Raw genomic sequence first — 12,468 nt, forward strand, 5'->3', positions numbered from 1 at the left:
ACATGCAATACTAAGACTTTAACACAAAGATTTTTTACTCATAAAACTCTTGAATTAATTTAATTAACGAAATATGTATAAATTTTTTTCATGAATACAAACATGTCATATAAACATTACCCGAAAAAAATCCTTAAATTATAAAACATAATTGTATATGTGTCCTAAGACACTACATCATCAAAGCAGCATAAACAAGTCCCCAAACAAATCCAAAGTGTCTCGTTAAGGAAATGAATACAATATAGATTCAAAATCATATCTAAATCCTAAATTGATCCTCACTAAGATAAAGTATAAATAAATGACTTCAGAGTTGCATTTTGTCCATGACCCTAGCACCAAGTCCACCTCAACCCTTAGTGACACATTCCTAAAAAAGTTACATCATAATTTGCTCCTATGTCAAATGACATGATCATCACAATTCAATAGAAAAATGCAAGGATAGGTCATTTTAATAGAAACATCATATAATTGAAAACATCTCACAAGATCACCATTTCAAAAGAGATATAGAAAATTCTTCACATTTTCGATAACAATGTAGTTGTACAACTCATCAAGTAACACATCATTCTTAAGTTACAATTATCAATGCACATGTCTAACTATTATGCGATATCATGTTGAATCTTTACTCCCAAAAGATTTTACCTTTTGAGCGATTAACCCAAGTAGATCCCTTAACATAGTTGTATTCTATAATCTGACCATTTGAGAAGACTCAAATTAATTTTATGGGGGATGTGATTTTATCGAAAATGGATGAGCACGGGTAGTCATTCATCAATGCATGTTTGTCATGATCATACATGATATCACATTCAACATATCATCAATTTATTATTCACATATTGTTCAATTCATCATCGATTCATCATTCATATCATTCTAACAAAACATAATTTCTAACATAGTTCATCTAAACATCATGAGACTTTTCACACCACAAGTTTCCATAATCAAACACCAATCATATGGATATGAATTACATGAGAACAACAAGATATGTCAACTCCATTCATCCCATTTAAGGTTTACAAGCACTTCAAGAAGCATTTAATATTGAAATTCAAATGATATATGCAAAGAAAACTTGACAAACAACCTCATTTAAGCGTGACTTACCTTATGCTTAAGCGTGATCTTTATTGTCTTGCTTAAGCTCACCTTGTGTGGCGCTTAAGCACATACTTACAATAGCTAATTCTTGTCTCGCTTGAACGCACCCTAGTGGCACTTAAGCACATACTTTTAGTAGCTAACTCCCCTATCTCGCTTAAGCGCACCCTGAATGGCGCTTAAGCGCGATAAATCTGCAAGCCTATGTGATTTCTCTTAAATCTCCTCTAATGGATCTTATATTGAATTTTAACTCAAATATTTCATTTTCAAACATGGACATCGAATCAACACACATTAAAGGAACCAAAAACAACGATTCAACACACATAAAACATAAGATTAAAGATGGTTTAAACTTCCCTTACCTATCAAACTCAATGAGTTAGCTTTGAGATGAAGAAAAAGAATAAAGGGGAAGACTTTGGATCCAAGATGAAAGTTTTTTTCACTTCTATAGTAGTTCTACATCATCCACACCCCCAAACCCCAAAACCAACAAAAAAAAAACATATTAAAACCTTGAAGATAAACACTTTTTGGAAGTTTTGAAAAGTGTTCATGGAGGAAAACGAAAATGAACTCAAAGGGAAGAAGAATGAGATATTACCTCACCTAGGAATAGTCACCAACCACTATAAGGAGAAAAAAAATCTCTTTTTTTTTTCAATCACCAAACTCAGTTTTTCCAATGATAGTTCCTTGAAGAAGAGGAAGTGAGCGTAATGAATGGTTTCTTTTGAGACAAAGTTTGTGAAATAGAGGTTTCATGAGAGGTTTTTGACAATCTAGCTTTGATGTGAACCTTAGTAGGAGCGGATCATTGGATACAGGCTACAGAGATTTGGATGATGCCACTTCCAGTGAAGGAAGATAAGTCAGGATAGACGCCACAAGGATTACCTTGATAAGTTTGAGATTGGTTCAACAAGGAACTCAGAGAGAAACTCTCACCAAATTTTATCAAAATGCCAAAAGTTTTTTTTTCTTATTCAAAACAAAAACCAATACTTATAGTGTATCTGAACAAAAAGATAAAAATAGACATGAGTCTTCTAAATAGTTTGGGCCAAAATTACAATAAATAAAAATTATAACTAAAAAACATATTTAACTTGGGCCTTCAAATTAATCTGGGCCTTCAGCAACAATTAATAGTCTTGATAGTGTTTCTGCCTCTGGACCTTCATCCTTCTCCACTCGAGGGCTTTATCTTGATTGAGTCTTCTCTTAATTCTTGAATCTTGATCATGATTATTCTTGAATCTTGAATCTTGATCTTGATTATTCTTGAATCTTGAATCTTGAAACTTGTTTCTTGAATCTTTGCTTGAACCTTTGTTTAACTCTTGATTCTTTGACATCATCAAAATAACCTTGGAAGACATTGCTTCCAAACAAGCCTTACAATTTCTTGGCATTTTACAAAATTCAAACTAATACTCGATTTTTAGCTTTAGGAAAGTAGATCATTTAAAGATAAGAAGTAGTGGCACAGCAACTTTTTATTTAATTTGTTTGATAGTTAAAAGTAATAATTGACTTTACAGGGCATTTCAGAAAAGGGGAATTAGTAGTTACCACGGATAAGAAAAAAAGAAACAATAGAGGAAATTGAATTGAACAAGGTAATTTGCTATAATTTATAGTTAGAAAAAGATCGAGTGAGAGTACCAGATTGAGTTGGGGGAAAACTGATAATCTCTTAATTTATCATTGTACACTACAAACAATGAGAAAAAAAAATGTATATACTTTAATGTAAACTAGACTCCGAGGTGCATGAGTTGAGTTCCTCCAAGTGAGAAAACCTGAAAAAAAAAATGCCATAAGCTCATCTCAATCTGGCAGTACAAAGTTATGTTTGCTACACGTCTCCAGCATATCTTGTCCTGCTAAGATCCCACTGGAGCACTTTTAGCCTTGGCAGCAGCAGCAGTAGCTGTAGCTGCGGCTGTGGTGGCGGCGGCAGCTGCTGCAGAAGCAGCAGCAGATGCCGGGTTGCTAGATGATGGAGGCACTGTGTTGGATTGTGAACTGTTCTGAGCTTCAAGTGTTTGGGGCTGCTGCTGCTGCATCTGAGATCTAACTTGGGCAAGCAATGCCTTTATCTGAGTTCCTGAAAGGGTTTCATGCTCCAGAAGGGCATTCGCAAGTGCATGAAGCTCCTTGTTGTGAGTGGTCAGAATAGTTTTTGCATTGTTGTAGGCCCTCTCCAGGAATTGCTTCACCTCTTTCTCAATAAGAAGCCTAGTCTCTGAGCTCATGCTCCTACCATCATCTTCGTAGTCGTGAGTGACTAGTCCAACTTCATTGCCCATGCCATACTCGGTAACCATCTCCCTTGCCAGACTAGTTGCTTTCTTGAGATCTGAGGATGCACCAGATGTGACTTTGTTCTCTCCGAAAATTAGCTCTTCAGCGACACGACCTCCCATGAGAACATCAAGCCTAGCAAGCATCTGTTTACGGGAAATGCTGGTCTCGTCCTTGTCAGGCAATTGAGTAACCATGCCAAGAGCCATTCCACGGGGAACTATAGTTGCCTTGTGAACAGGGAGGGCCCCATCAGTATGTATGGCCACAAGGGCATGGCCACCCTCGTGGAAAGCAGTCAACTTCCGTGACTCCTCAGATATGACAGCTGACTTGCGTTCACTTCCCATCCGGATCTTGTCTCTTGCATGCTCTAAATCAGCCATGCTCACAGCTTTAGCACCATCCATTGCCGCCTTGATAGCAGCAATGTTAATCAAGTTTGCAAGGTCAGCACCAGAGAACCCAGGTGTTACTCGGGCAATGATCATTAGATCAACATCATCAGCCTTCAGAACCTGTATTTGATTGGAAACAAAAATCCAGCATAACAAAAAGGTAACACTGATCAAGAAGCTCACACAATCATCTAAGATCATAGTTATACATTTAATGGATATAACAAATGCCATCTTACGTAAACTTCAAAGTAAATGGGGGTGAGCTCATACACAAAAGTATCCAATGGATAGCCAATCATAGCCCAAAGAAAGAAGCTTAAAACAGCAACATTTTGCACCGATATAATGAGAGCACTAACCATATAACTCTGAAAAAGGCGTCATATGCCATCCAATTCAATCTACCAAATAAGATACATTCTGTTAACCCAAAGAGACCAATTATTTGGAAAGCCTATTCAAGGAAATATAGGACTTAGTTTTAATAATTATAGCAGTTTAAAATACTGCAATGTTAGGACTTAGTTTTAATAACTGTCATTTGACAGTTTCTGTGTGTATTTGTGTGTGTTATTTGGGGGAGGGGGGACAGTTAACTAATGTATTTGGTAATTTTCTGGACAGAGATAACCTTGCTAGGAGTTTCTGAGCTTTGAGACAGCAAGAAATTGCTGTAATTTCTGTAATCTGGTGTGGTTTAAAGGGAACCTGTAGGTTTTAACAGTATTGTAGGGAGTCCTACAAGGGAGATCGGATGATATCTATGGGCTACTGAAGTTCAGTTAAATGATGTGGCAATCAGTCACTTAACTGCAGATCAAGACAGCGAGTTGTATTATTAGAGTCTTTTCTGGAATTTTCAAGGAGTTAGAAGGGTTGCCACCACATAGGAATTTAGTGCACTCAATTACCTTACAACCAAAGGCTGGATCAGTTAGTGTTCTTCCATATCAGTACCCTCATCACCACAAGATTGATATAGAGCAGTAAGTGTAGTCTATGCTAAAGGGTTATGATGTGGTGTTGGTAGTAGTTGATCAACTTTCTATATATGGTCACTTCATTCAATCATTCTCTTAAAACATCCATATACTGCACAAAGTGTGGCTGCCATATTTGTTAATCTAAAAGAAGTGATTCAGTACTTTAGTTTCATAGGGTTCCATAATCCATTGATGACCACAATACATTATTTGTCAGTAATTCTTGGAAGAAATTATTTCTATAGGGAAGAGTTTTAAAGAAAAGCAAGACACTTGGCATGGAAAAACAAAATGGTCAAACTGAAGTTGTAAACTGCAGCATGGAGAAGTTAATCTATCTTGTGTGTGAAATATATGATTTGATATGTTTTAATTACAGCAGTTTAGTATGTGATTATTTCCATTATTACTTATTATTTTGTAAAACCCCATTCATTATAAATAAGAGTATTTCGTGTGGTCTAAACAACACACAACAGTAAATAATTCTTACATTTTGCATAAGAACAATGGAAATTTTTGCTGAAGTATGTACTACTTCCCCTTTAAAGTTATGTAGGGAAGATGGGGGTGTTATGGGACAATTATGTTTGGTAGTATTCTGGACAGAGATAACCTCAGTAAGAGTTTCTTAATATGAAACAAAAGAAATTGCTGAAACTTCTGTAATTTGGTGTGATTTAATCTTATTTATATCCTTTTCAAATCAGTGTTCTATAACATTCTTAGCACGGCATAAAATAATACCTTTGACATGTGTGATTCCAAAATCTGCTGTCTTCCTTTTACATCAGGATTGGGAACAACAACATGGCGATCAAACCGCCCAGGTCTCACCAATGCGTTATCCAATGATTGTGGAAAATTAGTAGCGCCAATCACAATTATGCCCTCATTTTGCTTGAATCCATCTAGCTCAACCAGTAACTGATTTAACGTCATCTTCATGTACATTTGGTCCTTTGCATTTCGTTTTCCTCCAATAGCATCTATCTCATCAATGAATATTATAGCAGGTGCTCGCTTCCTTGCAGCAGAAAAAAGATCCCTCACCCTTCGTGCACCAACACCAACATACATCTCTTCAAATTCACTACCACTGCTGGAGAAGAATGGAACCCCAGCCTCTCCAGCAATAGCTCTTGCTAACATAGTTTTTCCAGTGCCAGGTGGACCAACAAGCAAAACTCCTTTTGGAAGCTTACCACCAAGACGAGTAAAGCGCTGTCACAAGGGAAAAAAAGTCATACAATTACAAAGATGATAAGGAAAAGTACAAGCCAGTATATGCAGTCAGGAAAGAAGCATATAAAATGTAACAAAAAAGTATGAAAGGGGATGTGACATCAAGAGGAATCAAACATAATTAAGGTACTGCTAATGAATAGCCCATTTAAGCAATTATCTTGGATATGCCACCCAGTTTTAGATTCTCATATGAAATTATCAGTTCACCACCACCAATGGAAGTAGTAACTAGTAAGCACATGTTAAACAACTGTGATTTTATTGATGTTTGGTAGGGGTATCATCCTGATGTAAAAACCAAAATCCAGTTACCCAATTTGCTCCAGCACAAACAGATTTGGTATGAAAGCTAAGGAACCAAGGTACCTACTGAATAGTGACACAGAAGCATCTATAAAAAAGCAACACATTAGAAGTGTGTGCATTATGTCCAAGTTATTTGAGTTTTAGAATTTAGGCAATTATCCAAAGAAAGAGATCCAACTTATTCACAAGTTTCTCTAATTTTTTACCCTTCAATTGATAATGACATATTCCATCTGCATCCCCAAGTCCACACAATTGCAGTTACATTACTTTAAGTGGCATCAAATCAACAATCACATGAAGTAATCAACAAGACCACAATAGCTCAGGACATGTATCAATGAATATAGGTTAAATTGATATGTTAAAAAGCTTATTATATCTACATATACCATACAAGTTTAAGTGCTCAAGCTAGGGTGCACAGTGCTAGAAATGTATGCAATGGGGAGAACATGAACTTATGCAAGAGATGTCTACCTTAGGATCTCGAAGGTAGTGAACAATTTCTTCCAGCTCTTCCTTTGCCTCATCGACACCTTTTACATCACTAAATTTTGTACTTGATTCCATGCTAGGTTGAACTTCTTCATTTATACCAAGTCCTGGGACATATGAAAAAACAAACCAAAGAACATGTCTGCTAAATTCAGATTCAATAATAAAAAAAAAAAGAATACAAACAGGTTATACTAACAAGGAATACCTTTACTAATTCCTTTATCTTCAATGAGTGCTCCTACACCAGAAATCATGAAAAAGGACACCACAATGAACCTAAATGTACGCCATAGCTGATCTTTTATATTCCCACCTTCTCTAGCCACCATATGGATTGGATTACTAGCAGTTCCAATAGTATTGTCTTTGGTTGATTTTCCCAAACTTCTTAAAGCAGAAAGACCACCTACAGTTTTTTCCTCTGTCACTGAATTGGACATGCCTGAAAATCCACATCACCTCTGGTCATAATTTATATTCTGAAAAATATGCTAAAGAATGTCCAAATGGCTGATGCAGTAAGATTAATATCACTTTTGAAACAAGTATTAGTTGATCATACTTGTCCTAGGACTACATAAAAGGTCAAAAGAGGTATCACATTCCTGATGCAAAATTTCATCACAGAGAAAAACAAGATTCTTTATTAATTTGAATATTTGATTAACAGTACAAGACCTTTTATTGAACTTCATAATCCCTGGAAAAGATTATAGACTAACAGTACAAACAGAAAATGGATTATCGGCACAAAGCAAATGAAAGTACAAAATAATTTACTACAATACAATTTTACACGAAGATTTATTTACTGGCTTGAGAGAAATAGATAAGTACAGAAAAATTAACCCACTAGTTCTATTATTTCAATAATATATCAATACCCTACTGATTTCCCTCACAATTAAAGTCATCAAGGAATTCTAGATAAATGAGAGAGGATATCAAAGTACACCTTTAAAAGAGTGTGCATGTGTCGGTGAGGGGGAAGAGGAGACTACACAGAATGCATTTAGAAGAGTCTTTAACATCAAATCCTAGCAGTCAGCAAATGAGGAGTTCCCACCGAAATGGAAATAAAGTCATGCCTTGGGACTGTTTCCTTAGTGCACAGGCAGGAAAAAATACTTACTTTTCACAGATTAGTAAGTAACCCAGCTTTCTAATCAAAATATTAACACAGTGTATGAAATCTGAAGTTAGGAAAACTACTGCTTGGCCAGTGAACTTTGGCAGAGACAAGTTGGCCAACTCTACACCCCTATGAAACATAATACCCCAGAAAGAAAGCAGAGGCAAGAGAACCAAATACGGTTGCTTGCTTAGCAAAAATCATTGAATAATGAATAAGATTAACAGGTCAATTAAATAATATTGACAAGAAATATAAATCAAACAGACCACATTACATGCATTGACAAATATAGGGTAATCAATCACAAAAAAATGAGCAGTTCAAGTCAAACAGCCACCTCTCCTTAATGTCTTCAGTAATTCACTTTCATCAAGCCTATCAACTTTCACCAATGCTTTTACATATTCAGATAGAGCTGAGGGACTATTGTGCAGAGATGGCTGGCTTTCAAATACTCTAATCACAGCCTCAGGATCATTCTGATGGTAAAGTTCTTTGAGATAAGCAACTTCAGTGGCTTCATCTGCATCACGTGCTCGACGAGCAATACTGCCAAGGTAGCTAGATTGAAATCTCTCTTGAGCACCCAAAAGTCTATTTCCTAAAGTATTTTTAAAAGTAAATGAAAAAAATAGAGCTAAGAGCCAAATGGGACATAATATCCAGGTACTATGAATTTGAACATATATTGAAAAGGAATAAAAAGAATAAGTTCACAAATAAACTGACCCACCCCCACCTCCCAAGAAGAAGAAAAAAAGGGACAAAAAATGAAAGAATTCCACAACACAACAAATTCTAGAATGTTAATTCCCAAAACAACATAATTATGAATAAATAAAGCTACATTCAGAAAAAAAAAAATCAGTTTCTTATATAAGCAAATAACATTAAGTAAACTATAAGAATAATGCATGGTCCAGGACGAAGGAATTTATACCTGCACGATCTCCAAGCTTATTGACAGAAAAATAGCTTGTAGCAAACACACTTTTAATCTGTCGTCTTGCAACCTGTAAAATTAAATTATAAAAGTAACTGAAAACATTAAAGAAATGTAAAATATAGATCAAATATGTCAACTAGGATTGTGCAAAATTAGCCACATAATCAATAATACATACAACAAGCTTAATGAACATAAGTCCATATTCTCATCCTTGCCTAGTGTCTTACACTCTGTTTCTATATGTTTTTTTTGGTGTACAATGGTGAGATTTAAACCGAGGATCTCATAAAAATGACCAAAACCTCCACCACTAACAAAACAATAAAAGAAGAACAATAATAAGTTAAAAAACAGCTGTTCAAAGATGACACTCGAACCATCCACAGGATCCTCATTCATAAGTCACAAAGCAAACAACTCCATACACAAAGGACCATATAACCCAACACAAGCTGAAATCCAATATGGATGCAATCTTCATTGCTCCTAAAAACTCTCAAAACACAGAGACAATAATTTGCTATACCCCCCAATAGCAGAAAGGTTTAAATTTTCTTATCCTGAATCAAAACCAGAAGAAACCCATTAGACCCATTATCCATTAAAGCAAAAAGAATCTAGAAAACGGATCAAAGAGAAAAGAGTATGAAAATCAATACGCCAATTCAATAAAAGGTCAAAATTAGGGTTTCGGGAACAATAAAAAAACAATGGAAAAATTGACAAAGGGCATGTGTTGATTGAGGAAGACGAATCAACTTACCTGCGATACCCAAAGCCGCAAAGCCATGCTCACGAGATCGAGCTATCTCAACTGAATTACGAAATCGTTGCAAATGTGGCAACTTAATGTACCTTCTTAAGGTTGAGGTGTTTGTTGGGAATAATAAAATTGTCTAATAAACTGATAATTGATGTATATAAAAATTGTGGAATAAACTGATAATGATAATTGTTTTTATTCTCCTGTAATGTTAAATATATATAATGATTTTGTGACAAAACAATATAATGAAAAATAAGTAAAAGGACTATATAGAAAATGAAAAAGTAAACTTATTAAAAATAGGAGATTAAATAATAAAAAAATCTTAAGATTTTTATAGATTGTTAGAAACATGGTTTCTGTAAAACAAAAAACAAAAAAAAAAACATGATGTTTTGTTTTAAGTGAGGGCCTAGTCTACATTTTGTCCAGGTTATTGCTATATTCATTTTCCTCTTTTTTTTGTTAAGTACACTTGTTTTTCTTTTTTCTTTTAAAAAATCAGATCAATTTTTCTCTTTCTCTCACACACTCTCTCTTTAATAGCAACAATCCATCATCCTTTCTTTCATCACTTTCCACATCTCTTTCACTCTCTTCATCCTCATTAGTTTCCAATTACTTTTCTCCCTTATTTTATTTTTTCCACTCATGCAATAATACTATTAAGGTCTCATTTTATATATGCAACAATATATTATTAGATCTTAAATTTGTCAATGTTGTTGTAGGGGAGTGCCTCTTAGAGTTGTTTAAATTGAATGTCCAATACCAATTATATCTTGTCTCCACTTCAATTGCTTAACTACTGTATAATTTTTTCTTGGTATGGGGTTTTTAATGGTCGTGGTGTTTTGCTTGAATTTTTCGACAAATTTTTTTAACATTATGGGAAATACTTTTTGGAACACAAAAAAATATTCCAGAAGATACTTTTGAAAATACTATTCTATTTTTTAACCTTTAAGGACACAAAAAATAACATTCTGAAAATTCAGAATGTTAAAAATAAAATTGTATTATGGAAAGTTAAAAACAAAACATTGTTTCATAAAGTACATTCTAGAATAAGGTACACGTATCAACATTATGGGTATAAAAGGTGTATATGAGAATAAATTAAAAAAAACAAAAAGGAGTGTACTTAGCAAAATTAGAAATGGATGTAGCAGAAACTTTTTTCCTTAAGACCCACGCTCAAACTAATGAAGCGGGCCTAAAGCCCAAACGTATGATTTTGTGATTGGGTTGTTCGTGGCTAAAGGGATGGTGAATCATCCTATTTTCTTCTCTCTTTTTTTAATAATAAATCTTCATTTATTTTGTTCTGTTTGGTGGATGTTAAATACTGAAATTTGATTTGTATTGATTTTGGATGGAGACGAAATGAGGATCTATCTCTGCCTTTGATTGCATGTTTACTTTTTCTTTCTTCGCCTACTGCTATTATTCTTTACACTTTCAGAAACTATTTCATGGCAACCATTGCTAACAAAAGAAATAATCAGTTCAGCAAATTATTTAAAAAAGATCAGATATTTTTAAAATTTAAAATTTTTCAAAAAAATTCAATATAGTAGTTAATATTATTAAATGATGGTTATTTAAAATTTTAAAATATAAAATTACAAAAATCAAATAACCAATGCTTGATAACTTTAGGGATAAAATGGAACTTTTATAATTTAAAATTAAATTATTCGTTGTTTATTATTTCAATGAGTAATTTAGTATATTATTATTTTTTAATTTAATTCCAAACTAGTAAATAACTTAAGCATAATGTGAATATTGATAAATACATCTCAAACTAATAACAAATATATATATATATATATATATATATATATATATATATATATATATATTTAAAATATATTAAGAATGCAAATTTAATTAAAAAAATACTAGTAGTTAAAAATTACAAGTTAAAAAAAAATTATTATTTTTAATTAATTTAGTTAATATATATTTATATACTTTTGAAAAATTAGTCTCCTACTATTCAACTATATCAGTTGAACTAGTCGAGTAGGTTTTCTTCCCCCTATAAAATGAATGGTAAGAACTGAGAAGTCACAGCAAGAATATTTCTTTCCCCTTGTCTCACTTTTTATTTTACGAAAAATCCAGAAATTTGTCTTATTTTAAAATTTAGAGGTGCAATTTTACTTTCCGAACTTTTATGTTTATATTCTTTGAATTAAAAAAAATGATAAGTATGATGTTGGAGTAGTTTGTAATTAAATGACAGAAGAAAAATATTTTACTGTGAATGTATAGTTTTTTTAATTAATTAATCTGCTTGAACTTTTAATTAAAAGTATATTGATTGTTTTGGTTTGAACGGCAATTAAAACAAAATGGCTGACATAATATATTGCTGATTTTTAAGGCAGGAAGTGTACCCAAAAACACTATTCAGTATCGACACTATTCAAAAAAGTATTTTTTTTAGTTGACCTCCAATCTAACTTTATTTTTCTAATTAATTGTATAATTTTAACTTGTTAGATTAAGATGATGTATATTATTAAAGGTTATAAATCTAACTTATTAATTATGGATAAATTGTTCAAGTAATCAATAGAATATATAATTACTCGTATGAACAAGTGAATATAAATAAGCGTAACATAATTAAAATATATGATAGATTAAAAAATATAATTTTATATTTTGAATTAGAAAATGATATTTTTATATAAAAAAATTTAAACACCATTCATATAAAATTT

General features: G+C 33.1%; 1 protein-coding gene across 3 annotated transcripts; it reads right to left on the minus strand.

The window, feature by feature from the left end:
• Positions 1–2,803: 2,803 nt before the first annotated feature.
• On the minus strand, positions 2,804–9,874 carry LOC100784979 (ATP-dependent zinc metalloprotease FTSH 4, mitochondrial). 3 transcript variants are annotated; one of them, XM_003545335.5, is made up of 7 exons: positions 9,728–9,874; positions 8,956–9,028; positions 8,353–8,616; positions 7,086–7,322; positions 6,860–6,984; positions 5,573–6,049; positions 2,804–3,959 (listed from the first exon to the last, which is right to left on the minus strand). In XM_003545335.5, exons 1-7 carry the CDS (start codon positions 9,752–9,754, stop codon positions 3,021–3,023), a joined length of 2,142 nt encoding a protein of 713 aa, XP_003545383.1. In that variant the 5' UTR covers positions 9,755–9,874; the 3' UTR covers positions 2,804–3,020. The 3 variants fall into 3 exon arrangements, with proteins under 3 accessions (XP_003545383.1, XP_006596021.1, XP_006596022.1); XM_006595958.4 differs by lacking the exon at positions 8,353–8,616; XM_006595959.4 differs by lacking the exons at positions 8,353–8,616; positions 8,956–9,028; positions 9,728–9,874 and adding an exon at positions 7,836–7,975.
• Between the last annotated feature and the right edge of the window lie 2,594 nt (positions 9,875–12,468).

The sequence above is a fragment of the Glycine max genome, chromosome 14, assembly GCF_000004515.6.
Source record: "Glycine max cultivar Williams 82 chromosome 14, Glycine_max_v4.0, whole genome shotgun sequence".
Lineage (NCBI taxonomy): Eukaryota > Viridiplantae > Streptophyta > Magnoliopsida > Fabales > Fabaceae > Glycine > Glycine max.